Genomic DNA, 22,945 nt, shown 5'->3' on the forward strand with positions numbered 1-22,945 from the left:
TAACAAATATTTGTTGAATAAAGTTATAAATATCATAGAGCTTATAGTTTAAAACCTCTGATACTATTTTATCATTAGTATTTACTTAAGACTGGCAGAAAAAATTTTATTAATGGGTACTTTTGACTTTAGTATGTTTTATGGAAATGCACAAATGTTTTCAAACCAATATATAGATTCAGATGCAAATTTTGAGCCTAAAAGGTGAAATTATCAATATCCTATAAGAGCCCATTAAACAACTCTAAATTCTTTCCTACAATATTATTTTTGAAAGTTCCAATGACACAGAAACAAACTTCACTTAATTCACTGTTACAGTTGAATAAATATTTATTAAGCCCATTCTAGGTAGTTCAAACTTGTTTTTTAAAGGGGAGAAATAATCCAAAAAAACCTGTAAACTGAAAACATGGTACCAACACCAGAGAAAGATCTGACAGTCTTGAGCTGGAATTTAGTTTCTTTCGTAAGAAGCAATCATACTTTGCTTATTCTATTCTCATAAGAAAAAGTGGGTTTCATATATTATATGCTTTCTTTGCCTTTATATATATGTACTGACACTTAAACATGACACAAGTTTAGATAAATTAACAGTTATAAAATAAACCTTCAGGAGTTAGTCATTCAGAGAATGGCAAGACACTTCTATACAACTTTTTTTTTTAAGTGGAAAAGATAAAGATTCAAGGAGTTATACTTTTTAAACAATCACTTTACGTGAGTTTTGGTATTTACTAACTTAAGTACTCAAGGACTTGGTTTGAAGAGTCCAACAGACTGAAAGTCTGCTTTTCAAGAGTACTATGATCTTCTATCAATGGAGAGATTTTGGCATTTCTAAACTCTAACAGTTCACGATCTTTGCTTGATGTGAGTAATTCATTATCAACTACACCAATAGTTGCATCTTCTACCAGAATATTTGCTTGGTATGCTCCAACTGGAATTTCAGGCAATCCAATGTAGTCATGATCTGCCACGACTGAACCTTGTAAGAGATAAAGACTGTCTGAAAGAAGAAACATTGTAAGTTCACCTTTTAGAATTACAATTAAACATCATTTAAAAATTAAACAGTGTTAAATGAGGATGAAATCCCAAGTAATAAAAATTAATTATAACTTCTGGTGGGTTCTCCTATCTGCTAAATAAATATACATGTCAAAGGGCGAATAAAATCATACATACATTTGACAGTTCATATATATAGAATTCGGGAAAGAGCAAAGATTTTAAAAGAGCCAACTTTTCCCATTCTCTTGATCTGTCTTTGGCAGGTATGTGTGATGTGGTAGAAGTGGCTGAAGATTATGGTGAAGATTACAAGCAAAGTTATAAAACTCTGCTTTTGGGGACGCCTGGGTGGCTCAGTTGGTTGGACGACTGCCTTCGGCTCAGGTCATGATCCTGGAGTCCCGGGATCGAGTCCCGCATCGGGCTCCCAGCTCCATGGGGAGTCTGCTTCTCTCTCTGACCTTCTCCTCATTCATGCTCTCTCTCACTGTCTCTCTCTCAAGTAAATAAATAAAATCTTTAAAAAACAAAAAACAAAAAAAAAAAACCTCTGCTTTTGATGATAGGCTTTACATACTATTGCAAGGCACCTCTGAGTCAATTAATGGGATACTGAAAGATATTTGTTAAATATCTTAAATTGTTACATTTGTAACGTTGATCTTCAAATAATCCATATTAGAACAATAATGTCAGGTTGTTTATAATTAGGACAATAATATTGAGTTGTTTATAATATGAAATTATAAACTATGATGAAGTTCCTAGCATCAGGCTTATATGACAGTTACTAGTGTCAGACTCATACAATATAGGTAAGTAAGCAGGCTTATATGTAAGTAGGCAGTTTAAAATGCTTAGCTTATTTGGGGCATTTGGGTAGCTCAATGGGTTAAAGCCTCTGCCTTCGGTTCAGGTCATGATCCCGGGGCTCTGGGATCGAGCCCTGCATTGGTTTTCTGCTCGACAGGGAGCTTGCTTCCCTTCTTCTCTCTTTGCCTGCCTCTCTGCCTACTTGTGATCTCTGTCTGTCAAATAAATAAATAAAATCTTTAAAAAAAAATGCTTAGATAATTTAAGCCCAATTTAATAACAAAATGTTCATGAACTTTTCAGGTGGAGCTAAAATCATACCAAAAATATTGCCAAAGAATTCCCCTTGTCAGCATTCAGTTCTGTTTTGAGCAAACTTATCATTACTATCAGGAAAAAAAAAAAATGCTTCATAAGAATGTTAGACTGACAGCAAAACAGGAGCAACTATTAAAAAAAAGGTTAATGTATATAAAACGATTCCTCCCTACCTGATATTTTAATTCATTACAACAAGGAATTCTTCCACCATAGATGATTAACTTCCTGGACCCCTGCCTTCTCTTTCTGGATTTTCTCCCAAAACATTAATGATTCTCTTTAAGATTTTAATAGCTTAAAGAACCCTCAAATTTTAGGTTCAAGAAATAGCAAGAGGAAGATTAATTGTCCATTAGATTGGAAGTCAAGGGAAGTTTCTCAGAGCAGATAAATTTCCTAATAAACCCAGGAACACAATCTTATTCTACCCATTCTCGTACTAGTATGCGAAAAGCTCAATGAACCTATTCCAATCCTGTAGATTTACACACTTAAGAACTTTTTATTTAAAAACTTAAAAAGGTCAAAGACATGCTGCTTTCTACCCACAGATGGCCTAAGTGGATTTGGGGATGTATGGACATTTAGTTTTGCACATTTTGTTCTTCATTAGGCAGAGTATACTTGGAATTTTATTTTTGAGAGATTTTCCAAGTTTTACCCCACCAATTCTTATTTATGCAAAAGTAGTAATTAGACTAAAAAAGATGTAAGATACACATACTATGATGAAAACAGAAGCGTGGATAAATAAAGAACTAAGATTTGTTTTGTTTCATGAAAGCAGACCATAACTGCAGTAGAGAGAATAATGGGCCCCAAAAGATGTTAATGTACTAAAACTCCCTGGAACCTGTAAATGCATTACCTTACATGACAAAGGAGAATTAGAGAAGTGATGGAATTAAGGTTGAGAGCCAGCTGACCCGAAAGTAGGGAGCTTATCCTGCATTATCCAGGTGGGCCCAAGGACAAGGGTCCTTAACTGTGGAACAGGGAAGAGAGAAGGCTGCAGAACTGATGTGGGGAGGACTCAACCTGTTATTGCTAGCTTTGAAGACAGAGGCAAGAGACCACAAGCCAAGCAGTGTGGGCAGCCCCTAAAAGGTGGAAAAGGCAAGGAAATAGGTTCTTTTTGGGGCCTCCAAAAAGGAACACAGCCCCAGCAATGCCTGATTTTAGCTCCTGATTTATTGGAATTCTAAGCTATAGAACTGTAGGATGTCTTAAACCATTAAATTTATGATAATTTGCTATAGTATCAATAGGAGACTTATGAAATATGAAAACCATCTCAGAAACTGTGAAGGGCAATCAGTAGATGGAAATCTATAAAAACTCTGCCAAAACAAAACAATAAAACTGCTCAAAATCTATATTGGGTAGAATAATGAATCAGAACATTCTTGTTCTGATTCTTTTCAGAACATTAAGATTGCAAAGAGATACAATAGTATGTCCTAAAACTTACTAAAATAATTAGTCTTAAAAAAGTACCTAGCATTGAACTGGACAAAATGACATATGCCTGCTTAAAATAGCAGAGAGAAATACTCGAGTACTGAATGTGCTCCCTCTACATTATGTTCTAGATAAGAATGGATAAGTAGTTGGCAATAGAAGCTTATCTGCTTTGGAGAGTGAGTCTTTAACACAGCTACAAGATATCCCAGCTGGTAGTAGCAATGACAAGTACAGACAGATAAATTCATAGTTCTTCTGGCTATACCACTTCCAAATTTATGTCAAATGAAAGAGTAGGATTTAAGACATTCAAAGGCATCTAGTTCGCTTTACATTCAGTTCAAAGACTCTTTAAAATCAGCTTTTGAGGTAAAGATTTTCAGGACAATATGTGATACTGAAGAAAAAGATGGCAGAAATTATATTTATTTTGAATTTCTACAAAGAAAAGAAACACAAAATAAGGAACAAATCAAGAACCAGATTCCAGGACGGCCAGATCACACTTCCTTTGGTTAACAAGAAAAAACAATTTTACCCATCTCAGTTTCTTATATGTACACTAGTACTAATATTGTAATTTCCTTTATACTACTGGAAGAAATATCTACATAGAATTCAAGCATGAGGGAAAAATTAGACTGCCTCTGTTTAGAAACTGTTCTACTCAATTGGATTCTGAAATATGCAGCAGTAGCAAAATGTTTGGCCTCCTTTCTGAGAAAGTCTTTGGCAAGAGCAAACTGCAAAATGTTGAAGCAGATCCTGATATAGCAACATTTAAAATGTAAATTTTGTATTAAGTAAGGAAGGCTAACACATTAGAAGGCAGTGACTCCTGAATGCTGAGGTTAGGGAGAAAATCTTGCTAGAAAGGAAAGGATAACATGTATCTATATAATCTTTTTTTTTTTCCCCCTACTTAACTTACATAAGGCAGAAATCATAAAGGGCAGCTCAGTACTGAGAAGAAGTACAAGGAATGAAAGTGCTGATCTTCCAACAAAGAGAACACAGGTGCTATGAGGTTTCAGAATTACAACAGTCCAAGGTAAGTTTATTAATATAGAAAACAGGCTGTCACAAGGAGAAGGAAAGGTACGAAGAGTTTTTAACTTGAGAGTTTTCATACAGATCAGTACAGATCAGAAGCAAAGTTGAGCTATTTACTGAGCAACCCCCTTGAGGGGGGGGCTTTATCCTAAAAAAATAAGGTAAGATTAAATACTGTTATTTTTCTTGTAATATTCACTTATACCTATTAAATAACTCAGTTGTTTAAAAATGTACGAAATTCACCTTCCATTAATTGTTACTCATATTTAAGGGATATCAATGCTTTATTTTTCTTTATAGGAAAAATTAGCTGGCTGAGGTACCAATTCACTTCCTCTCAGCTAAATGCCCCAGAGAAACTCTAGGGAGAGGTTACCATAGGACAAAATAAAACAGTCTCCATTAAATGGGATTTAATCTGAAAGCCATAGCAAAATGTAATTTGTCTCTTAATTTCTGAAAGAAAGGGTTAACAAAATCAGGATATCCTTCTGACTGTTCAAAACCACATCTGGGGTCAAGTTCAACCTTGTTCAGGCTATCACCTCTTCTTAAAGCACCTTACAGCATTTTGGTTACACCCGACCTTACAGCCTCCCCTGCATCTATCATGACCTGACTATAGCATAACTTATAAAAATTAATCACTTTTTAAAAAGTTCCCTAGTATATTTATCTCAAAACAGAATTCTGGATGGTATGTTTGGTTTTGGCAACATTTATCTTAGTTGATATTTTCTCATGTTAAACTGAGACACAAAGTGACAAAATATTGTGAAAGTGAAAATTGAGAAGACGTAATTCTTCCTTCTGTGAAACAGGTCTAGTATCTCCTATGTGAACTATGGGTAAATGTGTGAAAAGGACACTAGAAGTCAGAATAAGATCTCTTACAACCCTGACAGTTTCAGAAGAGTTATTCTAATAAAAGAGAATACCTGAGATCTAAAACTATACCACATCTTATAAAAATGAGAAGGGAAAAGAAAACCTAACCGAGAGAAGGGGTTTGGGCTAGATTGGGGGTAGATTCTTATATTATTTTTAACTTCCGTCCTCATTCACAGGAAGTAAAAATGTAAAGAATTGACAGATGCTTACCTTGTTCACTGGACTCTCTTACATAGGGCTTAAGATGGGACATTTTGATAGGTCTTTTAAGTCTAGTCCCAGTGTTGTCTCTCAGAACAGCACATCCACCTTCTGTAATATAGTCTATGACACAAGGACCAACCCATTCAGACTGGAACCGACCATCCTTCCACCAATTTTTCCTTTGTCTTAAAACTTCATGACCCACTTTCAAATGAAATGGATTTAATTGCTTTGGTTTCTTTTTAACAATGATCTTGCTTTTATTTAGTTCATCAGGATTGCTGTTCTCCAACTATAAGAGCAAAATAAAAGAGAAAACAAAGGGATGAAAGAGCTGTAGTTTCTTGAAGGTAAATGTAGATAACAACAAGATGGTCACTGCTAATACAAAGCAGGCATGGATCCCATTTATTTTATTTTATTTTATTTTTTAAAGATTTTGGTTATTTATTTGACAGAGACGAGTGAGAGAAGGAACACAAGCAAGGGGGGTGGGGGAGGGAGAAGCAGGTTCCCCACTGAACAGGGAGCCAATGCAGGGCTCGATCCCAGTTCCCTGGGATCATGACCTGAGCCGAAGGCAGCTGTTTAATGACTGAGCCACCCAGGCGCCCCACCATTTAATTCATAAAGTCATATTTCAAAACCAGTATCATTACCCCAACTTTACAAAGAAGTTAAATAGACAGGTTAAGTAATCTGCCCAAATCAAACTGGAAAGCAACAAGACCAGGAATATGAATTCAGCTCTACTGGATTCCAAAGAATAAAGCTTTCCCATTACTGCCTCTCAAAATTTTATAGCTAATAAACATACTGCGTAATCAAGACAAAAGCAGAATTTAGGGACGCCTGGGTGGCTCAGTTGGTTAAGCAGCTGCCTTCGGCTCAGGTCATGATCCCAGCGTCCTGGGATCGAGTCCCACATCGGGCTTCTTGCTCAGCAGGGAGCCTGCTTCTCCCTCTGCCTCTGCCTGCCATTCTGTCTGCCTGTGCTCGCTCTCTCCCCCTCTCTCTCTCTGATAAATAAATAAAAAAAAAAATTTAAAAAAAAAAAAAAAAAAAAAGCAGAATTTAACAAAAAACAAAATCTGGCTTAATATATCGTATGTATGCCATATGTGTGTGTGTATGCTGAAATTTTTAAAATTACTTCATGAATTTTTAGACTATAGAGTTTTCTATTAAATAGAATCACCTGTCTTGCTGAAGTTGTCTTATTCTCTGTTATTTTATCAGCTTCTTTAATTGCACCTAGAATTTTGGCAAACATACTTGTATCATCACCATCCACTTCATGAAGAGCATCTGAAGTCTCAGGCATATAAGGATTGCGATTAAACATTTGAAAATATGGTGTATTTTTAGGAGGCTCCTATTTTAAGGAAAACGGACAAGGATTTGTAATAAAATATTTAAGTAGCCAAACAACAGTCATAACTCAAAAGTACAGAATCATAAAAAGACACATACCAAGTGAGTTACATTGAACGCAAATGAAATGGCTGATAGGTGATCATCCCAGTTGTTTGGGTGGTCAGCACAGTGTTTAGAAAGAAATGCTTTGATTGTGCTAGGTGTACTTTCAGTCGGATTAATGGTTTGGGAGGTATGAGAAATTACAATTTGCTTTGTGCCGAATAATCCACACAGTTCAACATTGATCTGAAAAATATATAAAACAAAGTTGACTTTAAAATTTGTATTTTACTTTTCCCTTGACTGAATGGCTTCAATAGAATCTGAATCTTGCCATTTTCACTGAACCATACCCACGCTATATAAAAACATACATACTGTATTTAAAACAGCAGTTACCATTTAGTGAGTCCTTACCATCTACTGGTAAATACACTAGATGCTTTACATGACTGTCATTATACCTTACAACAATCATGAGTTCTCATTAACCCCCTTTTAAATAGAAGAAGTTTTGGGAGGCTAAATTCCTTGCCAAACATACATGTACAGCAAGTAAATGGAAGTACAGAATTTAACACTAACTCTGAGTTCATATAACATTTTAATTCAGCAGACAATTTTTCAAACAAACACTATATCACAAATCTAGTTAATAGTTATGTGACTTTAGCAAGTAACTAAGCTTCTGTGTACTCAGTTTCCTTATCTGTAAAATGAGGAAAATCCTACCCAGGACCCTTTTGAGAATTATATGAGTACATGTTTGTAAAGTACCTAAAACAGCTATTGGCAAGTATTAAGCACTTTATAAATTGTAACGTTGCTATTATTGTTGTGGATTTATTATCTGCAGAGCCTAAAAAAAAGTCAAAATGAGTTTAGAAAACTTCTAACAATAAGCAGTAAAATAAGAGTAAAAGAGTCTATTTTTTCTACCTTATGCCTCAGAGTATTTTTTCTTACTATTTTTAATTGGGTAAACTTTTGGTTAATAAAAGATTGTATTCTTGTTGCCTAATTGCAAGAAGACAAGTAGTACCACAGTAACAAAAGAGGTAAAGCTAGAAAAAACGCACCAAAACCAAAACCACATTTCCCATGCTTCCTTGTTAAGGAAGGAATAGTCATGTGATATAGTTTTGGTAAAAAAGATGTAAGTGGGAAGTTATTGGGCTTTTAAAAGTTGTTGGGTAGATTCAGCTGCTACTAGGTATTTTTGTCTATTGTCCTCCCCATTCTTTCTGTCTGAAATACAGATTTTTGTGGCATGGCCTCTGGCAGCCATATTGTGATCCTAAGACTGAGTCACATCTCAAAGATGGTAGAAGAGAAAACTAGAAGCATGGGTTCCCAAAGACATTCAGGTTAGCCTTCCAACCCTGGACCATCTGGTCTTCTTTTACTTTTTGGAGATTATATATTAGGCACAAGAGGAGTTCTCTCACTTGCAGGTAATACATTTCCTAGCTGATATTTGTACTAATTTAGGCTACTTCCTTTTAATCTTTTTTTTTTTTTTTTTAAGATTCATTTATTTATTTGAGAGAAAGCATGAGTTGGTGGGGGGCGGGGGGGAGGAAGCAGAGGAAGAGGGAGAGAATCCCAAGCGGACTCCACGTTCTGAGTGCAGAAGCTGATACTGGACTAATCCTATGACTATGAGATCAAGACCTGAATGAAACCACAAGTGGGATGCTAAACTGACTGTGTCACCCAGGAACTCCTCCTTTTAATCTTTTAATTTAGGAGTAGTTAAAAAGATATCCTAGAAAAAAAAAATCCTAGAGGGGCGCCTGGCTGGTTCAGGAGATTGAACGTGCAACTCTTGATCTTTGGGTTGTAAGTTCAAGCCCCACATTGGGTGTAGAAATTATTCAAAAATTAAATCCTTAAAAACAAAAGAGAGGGAGAGAAATCTCAGAGAACTGGTATCATTTGGGTCAGCCTCAATCTGAGGTCATAATCAGTGGTTTTAAATGATTGAGCTCTGGAAGAGGGTCAAACCACTTCTTAGTTTCAAGAGGCTGTTGCCTAAGAATTATCCAGTGAATTCATTTGTGGGATGCCAGCCCGATATCCTAACCCCAGAGCCTTTTTTCTCCCATCAAACCATTCTATTAGTTGTTACAATTTTGGTTTTCCATAGACATATTTTTAAAATCAAAGAAGTAGATTTTCCTTTGGAAAGTGTATTTTCTTTCCTTCAGAGATTTACAAAAAGTTCATGCAGTTTATTGAAACATCCAATTGTGTGTGTAATACACACACACTGTATGCATCCACAGTGTAATATTCTAATCTTATTTCAACACTTGAGCAGTGTTTGGTATGTGTTTGCTGACAAAAGAAACCATTTCATTTTGTCACCATTATGCTAATATTTAAGCCATTTAAGCTAATATTTAAGCCAAAAAGAACACATTTTCTCAATCTTCAGTGATTTTTAGTTTTTTGCTATTAAACTTTACAAAAGAGGCTTATAAACATTTATTGCTACCTTTGTTAAAATTTCCAAAGACCTGGATTATCACATGACTTTAAACATAACCAGAAAAAGTGGTGACTCATAATAGCTTCATACAGTCATTATTTTTATCTCTGAGCACTTCATGCACTAAGGGTGAAGCTTTTCATTAGATATGGTGGAAGCAAATCAGTATTTCAAATCAGTTTCTTGATATTTTGAATTTAGGTGACCAATTTCCTATCATATTTGTTTTCATCTCATTAATATGTCTATAAAAGAACTAGTACCAGAGGTTAAGTAGAAGTGTCAGCTCTATCATTTTCTTATGGCTGACAGGTGATTGCATTATTGTATTATCTTGTTTTCACTGTAAGAAACTTAAGCCACCTGGCTATTCTATGAGGAGTAGTTTGGTGGAAACCAGATGATGTTCAGAAATGCAACTACTACTGAAAACAAAGAATGAGCTAGGAAACTAATGAAGACCTCTTACATGTTGTGGATTCTTATTCTTTTCTCAAGATAACTTTATATATCATGTGTGATATACAATCCTTTTTTTTTGTTTTTAAAGCCTTCTTTTTTTTGTTTTTAAAGATTTTATTTATTTAATAGAGAGATACACAGTGAGAGAAGGAAGACCAGCAGGAGGAATGGGAGAGGGAGAAGCAGGCTTCCCGCCGAGCAGGGAGCCCGATGTTGGGCTCAATCCCAGGACCCTGAGATCACGATCTGAGCCAAAGGCAAATGCTTATCGACTGAGCCACCCAGAAGCCCCCAATCATCTGCCTTCTTACATGCTGTGGATTTTTACTCTTTTCTCAAGATAATTTTATATAACATGTGTGATGTACAACCACCTGCCTTGTTGATCTGGGATGCTCTTAATCATCTATACATACCATTAGCAAAACTTCTTTTCTTTCTTATTTATTAGGTAAAAAAGAAATATAAGCAGAACTTCTAACATTGTTTATCCTATAAACTGGATTGTTTCATATGCCTCATTTTGACTATTGCTCTGTCAGTCAAGGCAGGCAAGATTATCTGATAGTCAACAGAACACATTCAAGTCTCAGCTTTAATGCAACAATTTTACTGCTTGCTATTATGAACCTGGCTATGCGTCAGAATGTCTCTTCATGGCAGTTATTCTTGACTATGTGCCTTAGCAGTCCTAGATGAGAGAGATCCCACCACCCTATAATGTAATAACTGGAATGTTCTGTCAATTCCCTAGAGAAAAATTAAGTATTATTACTATTTTTGTTTTTTAGATAAGTTAAAATGGTCTTAATTTTCAATATTCATTTCTATTTAATTTGAACACTTTTCCACATTTGTTATTCATTTATTTATTTATTTTTTTACAGATTTACTTATCTGAGAGAGAGAGAAGGAGTGCGCATACTCGCAGATGCATGGGAGCTGAAGGGATCAATAAAAAGAGGGACAAGGAGACTCCATGCTGACTGCAGAGCCAACATGGGGCTCAAATCCAGGACCCTGAGATCATGACCTGAGTGAAATTAAGAGCCAAATACTTAACCAACTGGACCACCCAGGGCTAGGAACGGGATTTGGGGTGGGTTTCCACCATTCCCTAATTGATATAGGTTGCTCACAGCATTTAAACTATACAAACAAGGGGTGCCTGCGTGGCTCAGTGGGTTAAGCCTTTGCCTTCGGCTCAGGTCATGATCTCAGCGTCCTGGGATTGAGCCCCGCATTGGGCTCTCTGCTCAGCAGGGAGCCTGCTTCCCCCTCTCTCTCTGCCTGCCTCTCTGCCTGCTTGTCATCTCTCTCTGTCAAATAAATTAAAAAAAACCAAAAAACGAAACAAAACAAAAAACTATACAAACAAGGTGGTTTATGCCAAACACCATTTCTCCTTTAGAATCTAGAATTTTGGTACGAGCCAGGCAGTGGGCACCTTCGTGACTAGCTACCAAAAAAAAAAAAAATCCTAGGCACTGAGGGACACCTATGTGGCTGTTGGTTAAGCATCTGCCTTTGGCTCAGGTCATAATCTCGGGGTCCTGGGATTGAGCCCCACACTGGGTTCTCTGCTCAGTGAGGAGTCTGCTTTTCCATCTTACTCTCCCTCTCTTTCTCTCTCAAATAATAATTAAAAAAAAAAAAAAAAACGATTAATCTTAAAAAAAATAAATCCTAGGCACTTTGTCTCTAATGAGCTTCCCTGGTAGCACATTTTACATGTGCTTGCTTTAATTCCTTGTTGACAGAATTAAACATGTCTGGCTGTAATTTTTGTTTATATCAGTACTCTGTTTAATTATGAAAATTTTAAAATACGCCTTAAGTGTCATAGTCACTATTCCTTTTTTAGAATTTTCATATATATTCTTGCCTGTATATTCTTTCAAGTTTACTTTAATCTGTAAAAAGATGAGGGCAAGAAATAAGCTCCCTCCTTATTAATACTGATTAGAAATTAATTATATAAATTACTGTGATTTGGGAAAAATCAATACCTTTCAATACTGAATATTCTCATTCATAAACATGATATATTTTCAACTCTCCCTCTATATGTCAATCATATAATTTTTTTTTAACGGTTTTATTTTTAAGTAATCTCTATGCCCCATATGGGTCTTGAACTTGCAACCCTGAGATCAGGAGTCATATGCTCTATCCACTGAGCCAGCCAGGGACCCCCAATCATGGAATTTTTAAGCTAGAACTAAACAAGGATTATTTGGTCCAGTTTCTTCATTTTTAGTTTTAGGAAACCTAAAGACAGATTTATAATTATTTACTTGCACAATCAACATAAAAATCCTGGTCTCTTAACTGCCAGTCCAGCTACCTTTGTGCTATGCAATATTAAACTTCAATTATCTGTACCAATTTATATAAATTTACTAAGAACCCTATAATGCATAGGTATGCGTGGCACTGAAAGTTTAGTAAAATATGCTTTTAGACCTAACTAATTATTTGTCTTACCTCATGAATGAACTCTTCTCTTTGGTCCATTATTATTTTCTGAGGTGGTCCATATAAGAAAAATATATTGATAATAGCTTTAGAAATTTCTGATGCTGAAACATCACAGAGAGGCAAAATCACAACCCATTTTGTGAACAAATCTGTCATGATTATAGTATAAACATGACTTCTGTTGCTTGCATGAAATGGGCCCATCAGATCAACAGTAACTATACTCCATGGATTTTCCACCTTCAGAAGGTGCTGTTTCGGTGCTAGAATAACTGTATTTTTTGCCACTTGGCAATGCTGACAGGCATATACCTATAAAACAGGCACACAATAAGAAAAAGGATATACAGATGTTTATATAGTCAACATAATAAAAGCAGTCTTATTAAGTATGAAGTTTTTATTAAAATGGCTAATAGTTACTTTCTGCTTTGAAGGAGAAACCGTTAGACTATTCTCAGAATAGAATAAAACCTTCTGTTCAGAATAAGCAAGTAATTACTTGCTATTACAATCCAGTGACTACTTTAAGGGGTCTTATTAACACAGAACATCACTCTAGTTTACATTCAACAAATATTTTTTATGTAAATAAATATTAAAACAAATTTATTATATCAAATTTATTATATTTTTAAGTCAATATCTGAATATATAATAATTTCTATAAGCAAAAGATTTTTGATCTATTCCAATGGTATTTACTAAAACATAATTTTATTCAAAAAATACTTAGAGATGCCAGAAATTCCTCAAGGTCCCAGGAAAATAGAAAGAACAAAAGCAAAGCCCATGCTGCCATGGAGCTTTTAATGTGAGTGGGATGAGAACTGATTAACATATGGATGGTGCCAATGCTCAGCATATTTTGAGAATTCCACTTTGGAAACCACTTTCAGACCAACTTGTGAACAAAATTTTATAAACTCTCTTTGCATAGTTACTTTTAATCAGAAGTTTTATTGTCCAAATTATATACTAGCTTTCATCATAAATAACCTCTATTTCTAAAAACCATATCCATTCTCAAATGATAAAGATCTGACAAAGATCAAAGAAATGTGTGGCAGGTTCTAAAAGCAAATACAAATATTGAGGTCTACCTGCACAGACAACAAACTGATATTATAAACAATATTTAAACGTTGCTTTAATTCTTTACACCTGAAGTGACAATCTTCTGATGTACTATTATAATTATTAAAAGGATCTCACATAGACACCAAGTCATATAGAGTACACTAGAAGGAGTAGGGATCAGATGACCTACCAGTAAAAACACCAGAATTCCTAGGGGAATATACTTTAAGAAGCTGAAGGTTGTAGTAAGTTATAAAGTTACAAAACTCAGACTAATGTCATCATTTTCACAACTTGATTTTGACTTTAGTTGGTTTTGGGTCTCTGCCATATTTGACATTTTCTACATCAAGATGAGATATGCACAAAAGATAACAGAACACACTGGACCTGACTTACAAACAGATTCTCCTTTTGAGAAGAGATTAAATGATGGCCATTAAAGAGGTAATCATTTAGTCAAAGGAATTTCACCCCCATTTGAATTCTGCCAATATAAGAGTTCAATGATGAAAATCTGGTTCTAAATAATCTATTTTAATATGCTATTTTTCAAAATTTTAAATACTGTTTTAGTTCAAATTATGCTTTAGTGATTCTAAAGGAGAATTTGAAAACCTGATTTCTTTTTTATTTCGAGGGGGGGTAGGGAGGGAAAGCGGGAGAGAGAGAATCTTAAGCAGGTTTCATTCCCAGTGCAGAGCCTGAAGTGGGGCTTTGTCTCACAACCCTGAGATCATGACCTCAGGTGAAATCGAGAGCCAGGCACCCTGAAGGAGAATTTTGATGGGAAATAAAACTCCTTTTAAATGTTTTTGTACAAACACTACCCATAGAAAAAGTACTTAACAAGAGGTAATCTCCAGAGTAAATCTGAAGCAATAATGAATTCTGGATATCTACTACAAAGATACTATTTAAAATATTCTTAATATGTAAGCCATACCCACTGTTTGACATCATTGGTCACAGAAGTCCAATAATAATTGGATTCCACTAGAGTAAGGGTTCTGGATATGCCATGATGAGCTCCAGTGTCATTTTCATGGCATTCTCTTAGGACTTTCTTTTTTTCTTCTTCTGAAACAATTACCAAACGGTTTTGTTTTCTGTCTTTTCCAACATAAAAGAGCTTTTTTTCTGGAATAAATCATAACAAAAAGATACTATTGCAATTTTTAGAGATCAATATAGTTTTAAGATAATCTAATCATGGCCTTATCATCAAACCATTATGGTTTTTAAAAATCTTTTTCCCTCTGAGATAGAATACTTATTTGTAATGATGCATACATACAACCTGAGAGGGTCTCAGCTGTTATGTTTGCTTGTTATATAAGAGGATCACTAGTTGCTATAATTTTGTAGCTATCTGTACCAGTGGAGCTAGTTTGTTCACCAAAACATGTGATAACTACAGGAGTATGAAATTATCTTTTTATGGGAGTACTCAAACCGGAAAAATACTTGCAGGCACCCCTTAAAAATGGCATGAATTAGCAGATGAATTATGTATAGATAAGCAACTTCTGGAACAGAATTTTCTAAAATAGTATTTCAACATAACTTACATTTTTATAAGCAATCACACTGTTAAGTTTTTCTAGATTTGAACAGGAGGTGGGATGTGCAAAGCAGGAAAGCAAGAGAACCTTTATCCTTAAGATAGTTCTCTGCTTTCTTCTGGAGGGTACCTGAGAAGAATCCATAGCTGGAAAGCAATTGAGGTGGGGAAAGAATCCTCTCTCTCTCCAGGGTGAGTACATACTCCAAAATACAGCACTAAGTTACTAGTGTTTAATGAAGCATATGCTGAGTGAAACATTCCTTCCTTGAATTAGAAGGTAAGCAACCTAAGGGCAGGAACCTTATCTACCTTATTCATCCATGTATTATCCCTAAGGCCTAAAATGTGATTGACACACAGTAGGAACTTGGTAAACATTTGCTGCATGAATGTTTAAATAAATAAATGAATGAATGAATCATAACTTTACTAAGAGCTAAGAGGTGTACTTATGAAGTATAAAGGAGTTACAGGACTGGATATACACAGAGATATGAGGAAGTATTTATATATTATTTTAAAGTCCCCTGATTTTGTACCTAGAGGAAAAACTTCCATTATTTAATAGCACCAACATTCATTTAGTCCTCTGGCAACCTAACTTCTAGCTTATTTCATTGCAAACGTCTCTTCCCTTTGAAGGAAGAGAAGAAGGAAAAATTACCATAATCTTTCAACATAAATTTTCTACTGCCTTTCAAATATTTAATCCATTCAGGGGGATTAGGTATCCAAAAATGAATGTGATCCTGAAAATATCTGATGGCAGAGGGACCACAGAAATAAATACAGTAAAAAGTCAATATTTTCAAATCAGCATCAAATAAGCTCTTCATCAATAGTGACATAAGTGCTAGAAAATGCCATTAAAGTAGGAACTACCTGAGCATGAGATGTTAATTCAAATGAGTGTTTTTTTTTTTTTATTTTTTTGCCATGGTTATCATTTTCTATGATTTAAAGTCCTTTTCATGCTTACTTATATTCAATTAGCTTCACTGGAATTTTTATTTTGCTTTTGACTGAGAGTCATCATCAACTGCGCTGGTAATTGTTAAACAACAACCAGTTACTGCAGAAAATTCTCTGAATTCCACAAAGTACACATGGAAAATCATCTATATTAACTCTACACTTAAGATTTGGGGCATACATGTTACCTTTGTTTCTTTTCTTTTTCTTTCTTTCTTTTTTAGAGACAGAGAGAAAGAGAGTGTGTATGAGCGGGGGTGAGGTAACAGAGAGGGGGAGACGGAGAGGGAGAAAGAATCTTAAAGAGGCTCCATACCCAGCACAGAGCCCCACACCAGGCTCCACCTCAGGACCCTGAGATCATGACCTGAGTCAAAATCAAGAGTTGGATGCTTAACCAACTCAGCCATCCAGGTGCCCCAGTGTTACCTTTGAAGATAAATTTTTTTGCTGCTCTTCTTATGCCACTTCTTTCACTTGGTAGTGTAGTTGGATGGTATTCACCAGTTCGTTTATAATATGCAATCTGTTTAAGATGAAGGTCACCATTTTTTCCACTACGGACCATGATGAACCTAGGTAAAGGTATTTAAAGATATAATTTGAATGGTAAGTTCATTCAGTTGCTATTTTGGTTCATGCTTCTGTCACATTTCTGCTTACATATGATTGAACATTCCCGGAATATTATCTGTGATGGAGATAAATATAGTACAGAAAAGGATCTGTGTGGTGTATACGAACTAAAATATTCAAAAGCTATTTTTGAGATATATCATAACACATTATCTTGTCTCCTTCCATGTGAAAAGAAATGCTGAAAATTTTCCACATACTGGGAAAAAACAAAATAAATGATTACACCTCAAAAAGTTTTGCATAAAGTCTCTCACTACCATCAATCGAAATCTTAGTTACATAGAATGGTTCTGTTGTATGACATTTAAATACGTGATAGGTTGTAAAGGGGAAAAATGGTTTTTTTCCCCCTTCTTTTTTTTTTTTTTTTTTAAAGATTTTATTTATTTATTTGACAGAGAGAAATCACAAGTAGATGGAGAGGCAAGCAGAGAGAGAGAGAGAGGGAAGCAGGCTCCCTGCCGAGCAGAGAGCCCGATGCGGGACTCGATCCCAGGACCCTGAGATCATGACCCGAGCCGAAGGCAGCGGCTTAACCCACTGAGCCACCCAGGCGCCCCTTTTTTCCCCCTTCTAAATATATTCATGGTCATTGCAAAATGCAAAATGCAAAAAAAAAAAAAAAAAAAAAAGTCCACTCAGGTAATTTATGAAAAAGATCGATTTTGGAAATGTTTAAATGATAAATGACAGAGAAGATATTTAGTTATGCCAGATCTCATATACTCTTCTGAACTACATATAAGCTGCTTTTTCTTGAACAGAACTGATTTTTGGTCCTGTACATACTTTATCTATGTTATAAAGAAAACTCTGACTGTACCAGCAAAAACAAAACAAAATAAAATTTGTCAATTTTAGACCATAAATTATATGGGAAACCATTAAGTTAAAAAAAAAAAAAAAGCCCCTTTCAGATTTTTAGGTGAAAGAAACTATTCTATGCAGATTATTCTGTTTGCCACCACTCCCACCCTTCCAGATCAATCTTTTGGCCTTTCTTTCCCTGCTACTGTGCCCTAAGAGACTGACCCTTGGAAACTACACTTACAGTTTTCTGATTAGGCTTGCTCAGTGGGAGGTGCCAGGAGGCAAATCAGAATGCAGAAGCAGTCAGGATATTTATTTATTGGTTTAGACTGCAACCCTCTGCAACTACTGCTTCTGTAGAATAGCCCATCTTCCATGTTTCTAATTCTCACTGCAAGTCTATAACATCATTTCTTCTTTTCGCTAACGCAGGAGCACTAGTCCATCATCATGCCCTGCTGTTACTAATCTCAGAGTACCATGCGGATTTTTTTGACCCTGTTCTTTGGTCTTTTAAATAGGAGCTTCATTTAATTTTCTTCAGATTTCCAGGAGAATGTATCTTCTGTTTCTCCCCCCCCCCCCCCGATTTTATTTATTTGACAGAGAGAGAGAGAGAGTGTGAGCATGCACGGGGGGGAGGGGAGTGGGTAGGGAAGAAGTAGGCTCCCTGCCTAGCAGGGAGCCCAACATAGGGTTGGATCCCAGGAGCCTGGGAACATGACCTGAGCCCGGAATCATGACCTAAGGCAGACGCTTAAGGACTGAGCCACCCAGGTGCCCCATCCCCCATCTTCTGTTTCCTACTAGGACTATAACACAGAAGCTTAAAATTTTTAATTCTGAAAACAATACTGATATTTTCTGATTACTAGAAGATCTAGTGATGAGTGTACAAGAGAGTATTACCACAGAAAGAATGTTAGAATAAAAAAGAATAGACTGCCCAGGAACCTATGGCTTTAACAGTCTATTAAGTCTCTTCTCCTATGATATAGTATATGATATAACCATCTTTCCGATCTTTTCATAACTTCACTGAGGATATCAGTACATTTATAATATCTCTTAGTCTTGGGTTAGCATAAAGTGTAACCTATTTTATGGTCTATATAAAGATTTCTTCAACATGACACAAAAAACCACTATTCTTAATTAGGAGGAAAAAATTATATCAAATTGTACTTCATCGAAATCACAACCCATTCAAGAGACATCTTTAAGGAAAGGAAAAGGTAATCCACAGACTGGCAGAAGATATCTTTAATATGTATATCTAACAAGGGACTCATACTCAGCATACATAAACAACTGCAAATCAAAAAGAAATGGATAGAAACCCAACTCAAAAAATAAAAGTAAAATCTTACTTGGCACTTTAAAAAAGAAAATATCCAAATGGTTAACAAGCAAGTGAAAATGTGCTCAACATCACTACTCCAAAAGAAAATTAAGAAGTCATGATTTCTGTTAACTACACACTATCAAAAGGGGTAAAATTAAAAACATAGACAATGCCACCTATAAGAACAGGTAACAAATGAAACACTTATACATGATGGCAGTGCAAAATGCTACAGCTACCTTGGAAAAACTGAGTCTTCTAACTTGTCTACAGTAAGGACTTGACCAATCTACTTTTGAATTTATACCCCAGTGAAATGAATACATGACTACCAAAAGACGTGTAAGAAAATGTTCATAGACTTTTTGTAGTCAGAATAACCCCTAATTGGAAACAGTAAAGGCATGGAAAGATTTTACTATGTATATACTTAGCCCTTGTCCTGTGGCTCTGTCTTCAAATTCCATCATGCTCTAAATCTTAGTTCTTTTCAAACTCTCTTAGGTGAAGTACCATTCCCCCTGACCCCTACCACCCATTCCATCTGTCAAAGAAGACCTTGATGCCTTTACTTTAATGTCACCCTCACTACAGTTTTTCCCCTGCCGAATGATTCTGGCAAACTTCCACTGTTCATCAATTTTCATTTTAGGGAAACTGGTGAATCAAGTAGGGAATACAGACTATGCTGGCCTACCTATCCATTTGCCTGCCTGTCACTCTAGCTCTGTATTAAACCTCCTCAACTCTTAAACCAACAAGCAAAAATCATTTATCCTATTTTCAACTCCAGGGTACACTGACACAAGCTCTTCCATGTCCAAGGGAGAGAAAGAACTGCCCTGTCTCATTTTACTTCTTAAAGATTTTATCTGTAAGTAATCGCTACATCCACAACTCAAACCCACAACTCTCAGATCAAAAGTCACATGCTCTGCTCACAGAGCCAGCTAGGCATCCCTGCCATTTCTCATTTTAGATTAAATCACTAGGGTCTATATTGTATAAAATATATGACCAGCCCCAAATTATGGTTTTCTATGAGTGGCTTTTGGAATCAACAATGTTCTAAATCCTCTAAAACAGAACCTTGAAACATCCCATCCTAGCCAGCTTCCGAGCATGGTATTTGGAAGAAGACATGATTTATACAAATAAGATAAAATCCTTTAGTGCCTTCCTTTCAGAGATCAGTAAAGGTTGCAAAACCTGAAGGACCTTAAAAAGAAAAGGGAAGAAGCATTTTCAGGCCTATTAAAAAGCCTCCAGGAGCAAAACCAAACTCGCACACCTTATGAGAAAATACAGGTCCCATAACACAGAGGGATATGGGTAATTGTAACTGGTAGAAAAAAAAAACCTGGCTATTGGACAACAGAAATGTCTCCATAAACTATAGTGATGTCCATTATTTTCCCCTTATACTTAAAAACTTCTACCTTTTAAGTTCCCCCAACTGTCCCCTACAATTCTCCAGGGTGTCTTAGTCCACTTGGGTTGCTCTAACAATATACCATAGACTGGGTGTCTTATTAACAACAAACATTTATTTTTCACAGTTCTAGAGGCTGAAAAGTCAAAGCACAAGCTGGCAGATTCAGTGTCTGGTAAAAGCTTGCTTCTTGCTTCATAGATTACATCTTTGCTTTGTCTTCACATAACAGAAGGTGCTGGGGAGCTCTCTGACATCACTTTTAAAAGAGCACTAATTCCAGGGTGTCTGGGGGCTCTGTCGGTTAAGTGCCAACTCTTGATCTCAGCTAAGGTCTTGATCTCAGGGCTATGAGTTCAAGCCTTGCACTGGGCTCCACACTAGGCATGGAGTCTACTTAAAACAACAGCAGCAGCAGCAGCAGCAATAATGAAAGGCACTAATTCCATTTTTGAGGGCTCCATCCTCATGACCTAATCACCTTTCAAACGCATCACCTCTTAATATCGTAACACTGGTGGTTAGGATTTCAACATACAGATTTGCAGGAGCTGGGGTATGGGGGAGAGAACACACAAACATCCAGAAAATCTTTACTCTAATTACTCAATATAAGATAAAGCCCTTAGTACATTTAAGCATCTATGCTATTAGGATACTCCTGGCTGTCCTACCTAAAATACATGAGCAAAGATTCATGTTCAGAAAGTCTATTCACTAAAATTAACCTTTCCACTTTCAAACCCTTAACTTTTGAAGAACTGAAAATACATCAACATAGAACTTTTGCTCCTCAGAGCAAGCGCATAGTACAAAAGTTCGAGGAATACAAGAAATCAATAAAATTTCGAAAACTGAGTTCTCTGAGGTTTTTGGCTTTGTTGTTTGTTTGTTTGTTGTCAACATTAAGGTAGAGGACTCTTCTAATGGTGGAAGACATAAAAATCAGAAAATTTCCACATATTTTTGTACTTCAAAAGTGTGTTATATAAGGGTTGGCTGTCTTAGTAAAGAACAGAACACTAAAGGGGTGATTATTTGACAGTTACCTTGAAACTTAAAAACTATTCATTGTCCTAAGCATATTTTTATCTTCCAAATGAATTATTAGACAGAGTAGACACTATTAAAGACTGCCCTTGGCCATCTCCACTGCTTACTGACAAAGTCTGAACTATTTAGCCAAGCCTCTACAACCTGGCACAAAACAAGCTCACAGTTTCTCTTCTGGCCTTCTTTATATACCTTTGCCCACATCCCAACCACTCTGTACCTTGGTTTATGTTACCATTTCCCCTGTGAATGGTTTATCCTTCCAATTTTATCTGAGTAAATCTTTTTTTTTTTTTTTCCTAAGATTTTATTTATTAGAGAGAGAGAAAAAAGCAGAATTCCCACTGAGCAGGAAGCCCAGCTTGGGCTTGATTCCAGGACTCAGCTATCATGACCTGAGTCCAGGGCAGATGCTTAACTAACTGAGCCACATAGGTGCCCCTACCTGATTAAGTCTTAACCATTTTTCAAAATAAATCTCTTAGCACCTCACTGAAGCAAGCCTTTCATGATGTCTGAATCTGAAGCGGTCTCAACCTCTCCTGACCTTTGTACCACTGAAGAACTTCCTATGTTTTATCACTACTGCAGTTGTCAGGCCTTTGATCCACGTAACTTTTTGTTTGTTTATTCATTTACCAAGTCCTTAAATCCTTATATGCACTAGGTTATGGGAATACAAAGCTAAATAAAAAACCAAAAACCTTTTGTTCTTTTATTTTTTTTAAAGATTTATTTATTTATTTGAGAGAGAGAGAGAGAGAGAGAGAGAGTAGAGAGAAGTTGACCAGGAGCAGGGGGGAAGGGGCAGAGGGAGAGAATCTCAAGCAGAAACCACCTCAGCACGAAGCTCATTGCAGGGGCTTGATCTCATGACTCTGAGATCATGACCAGAGCTGAAATCAAGAGTCAGATGCTTAATTAACTGCACCACCCAGGCGCCCCAAAAAACTTTGGTTCTTTTAAAGGCAATGTTAAGAAAGTGAAAAGAATAACAACAGCTGGGAGAAAATATTTGCAGTATACAAATATAATAAAAAACTTGTATTCAGAACTTATAAATAACTCTTATTTCTTTCAAGTTTTCATTTAAATTCTAGTTAGTTAGCATATATGATAAATTTGGTTTCAGGTGTAGAATTTAGTAGTTCATCACTACATAGAACACCCAGTGCTCATCACAAGTGCCCTCCTTCCTCCATCAACTCTCAGTTTGTTCTCTATAGTTAAAGAGTCTCTTACGGTTTGCTTCTCTCTTTTTTTCTTTCCCTATGTTCATCTGTTTTGTTTCTTAGATTCCACATATAAGTGAAATATGGTATTTGTCTTTCTCTGACTTATTTTGCCTTGTTTAAATCTCTAGCTCCATCCTCATCATGGCAAAGAATTTGTAAAGAATTCTTAAATCTCAATAAGGTACAA

The 22,945-nt window shown here is 35.9% G+C and overlaps 1 protein-coding gene across 5 annotated transcripts in view; it reads right to left on the bottom strand.

The window, feature by feature from the left end:
• The window catches only part of GIN1 (gypsy retrotransposon integrase 1), a 29,562-nt gene that overhangs the window by 3,035 nt on the left and 3,582 nt on the right, over nt 1-22,945 (bottom strand). For 2 of the 5 annotated variants that reach the window (XM_059175584.1, XM_059175585.1), the window contains exons 2-8: nt 16,674-16,819; nt 14,652-14,845; nt 12,632-12,937; nt 7,243-7,434; nt 6,968-7,144; nt 5,776-6,061; nt 250-1,015 (exon numbers count right to left, since the gene is read on the bottom strand). In XM_059175584.1, coding sequence (XP_059031567.1) covers nt 741-1,015; nt 5,776-6,061; nt 6,968-7,144; nt 7,243-7,434; nt 12,632-12,937; nt 14,652-14,845; nt 16,674-16,812 — 1,569 coding nt within the window. In that variant the 5' untranslated portion in view covers nt 16,813-16,819 and the 3' untranslated portion in view covers nt 250-740. Of the gene's footprint in view, nt 1-249; nt 1,016-5,775; nt 6,062-6,967; nt 7,145-7,242; nt 7,435-12,631; nt 12,938-14,651; nt 14,846-16,673; nt 16,820-22,945 lie in introns of those variants that run through there. The other 3 variants (XM_059175586.1, XM_059175587.1, XM_059175588.1) reach the window with 3 other exon arrangements.

This window comes from Mustela lutreola, chromosome 5 (genome assembly GCF_030435805.1).
Source record: "Mustela lutreola isolate mMusLut2 chromosome 5, mMusLut2.pri, whole genome shotgun sequence".
Taxonomy (NCBI): domain Eukaryota; kingdom Metazoa; phylum Chordata; class Mammalia; order Carnivora; family Mustelidae; genus Mustela; species Mustela lutreola.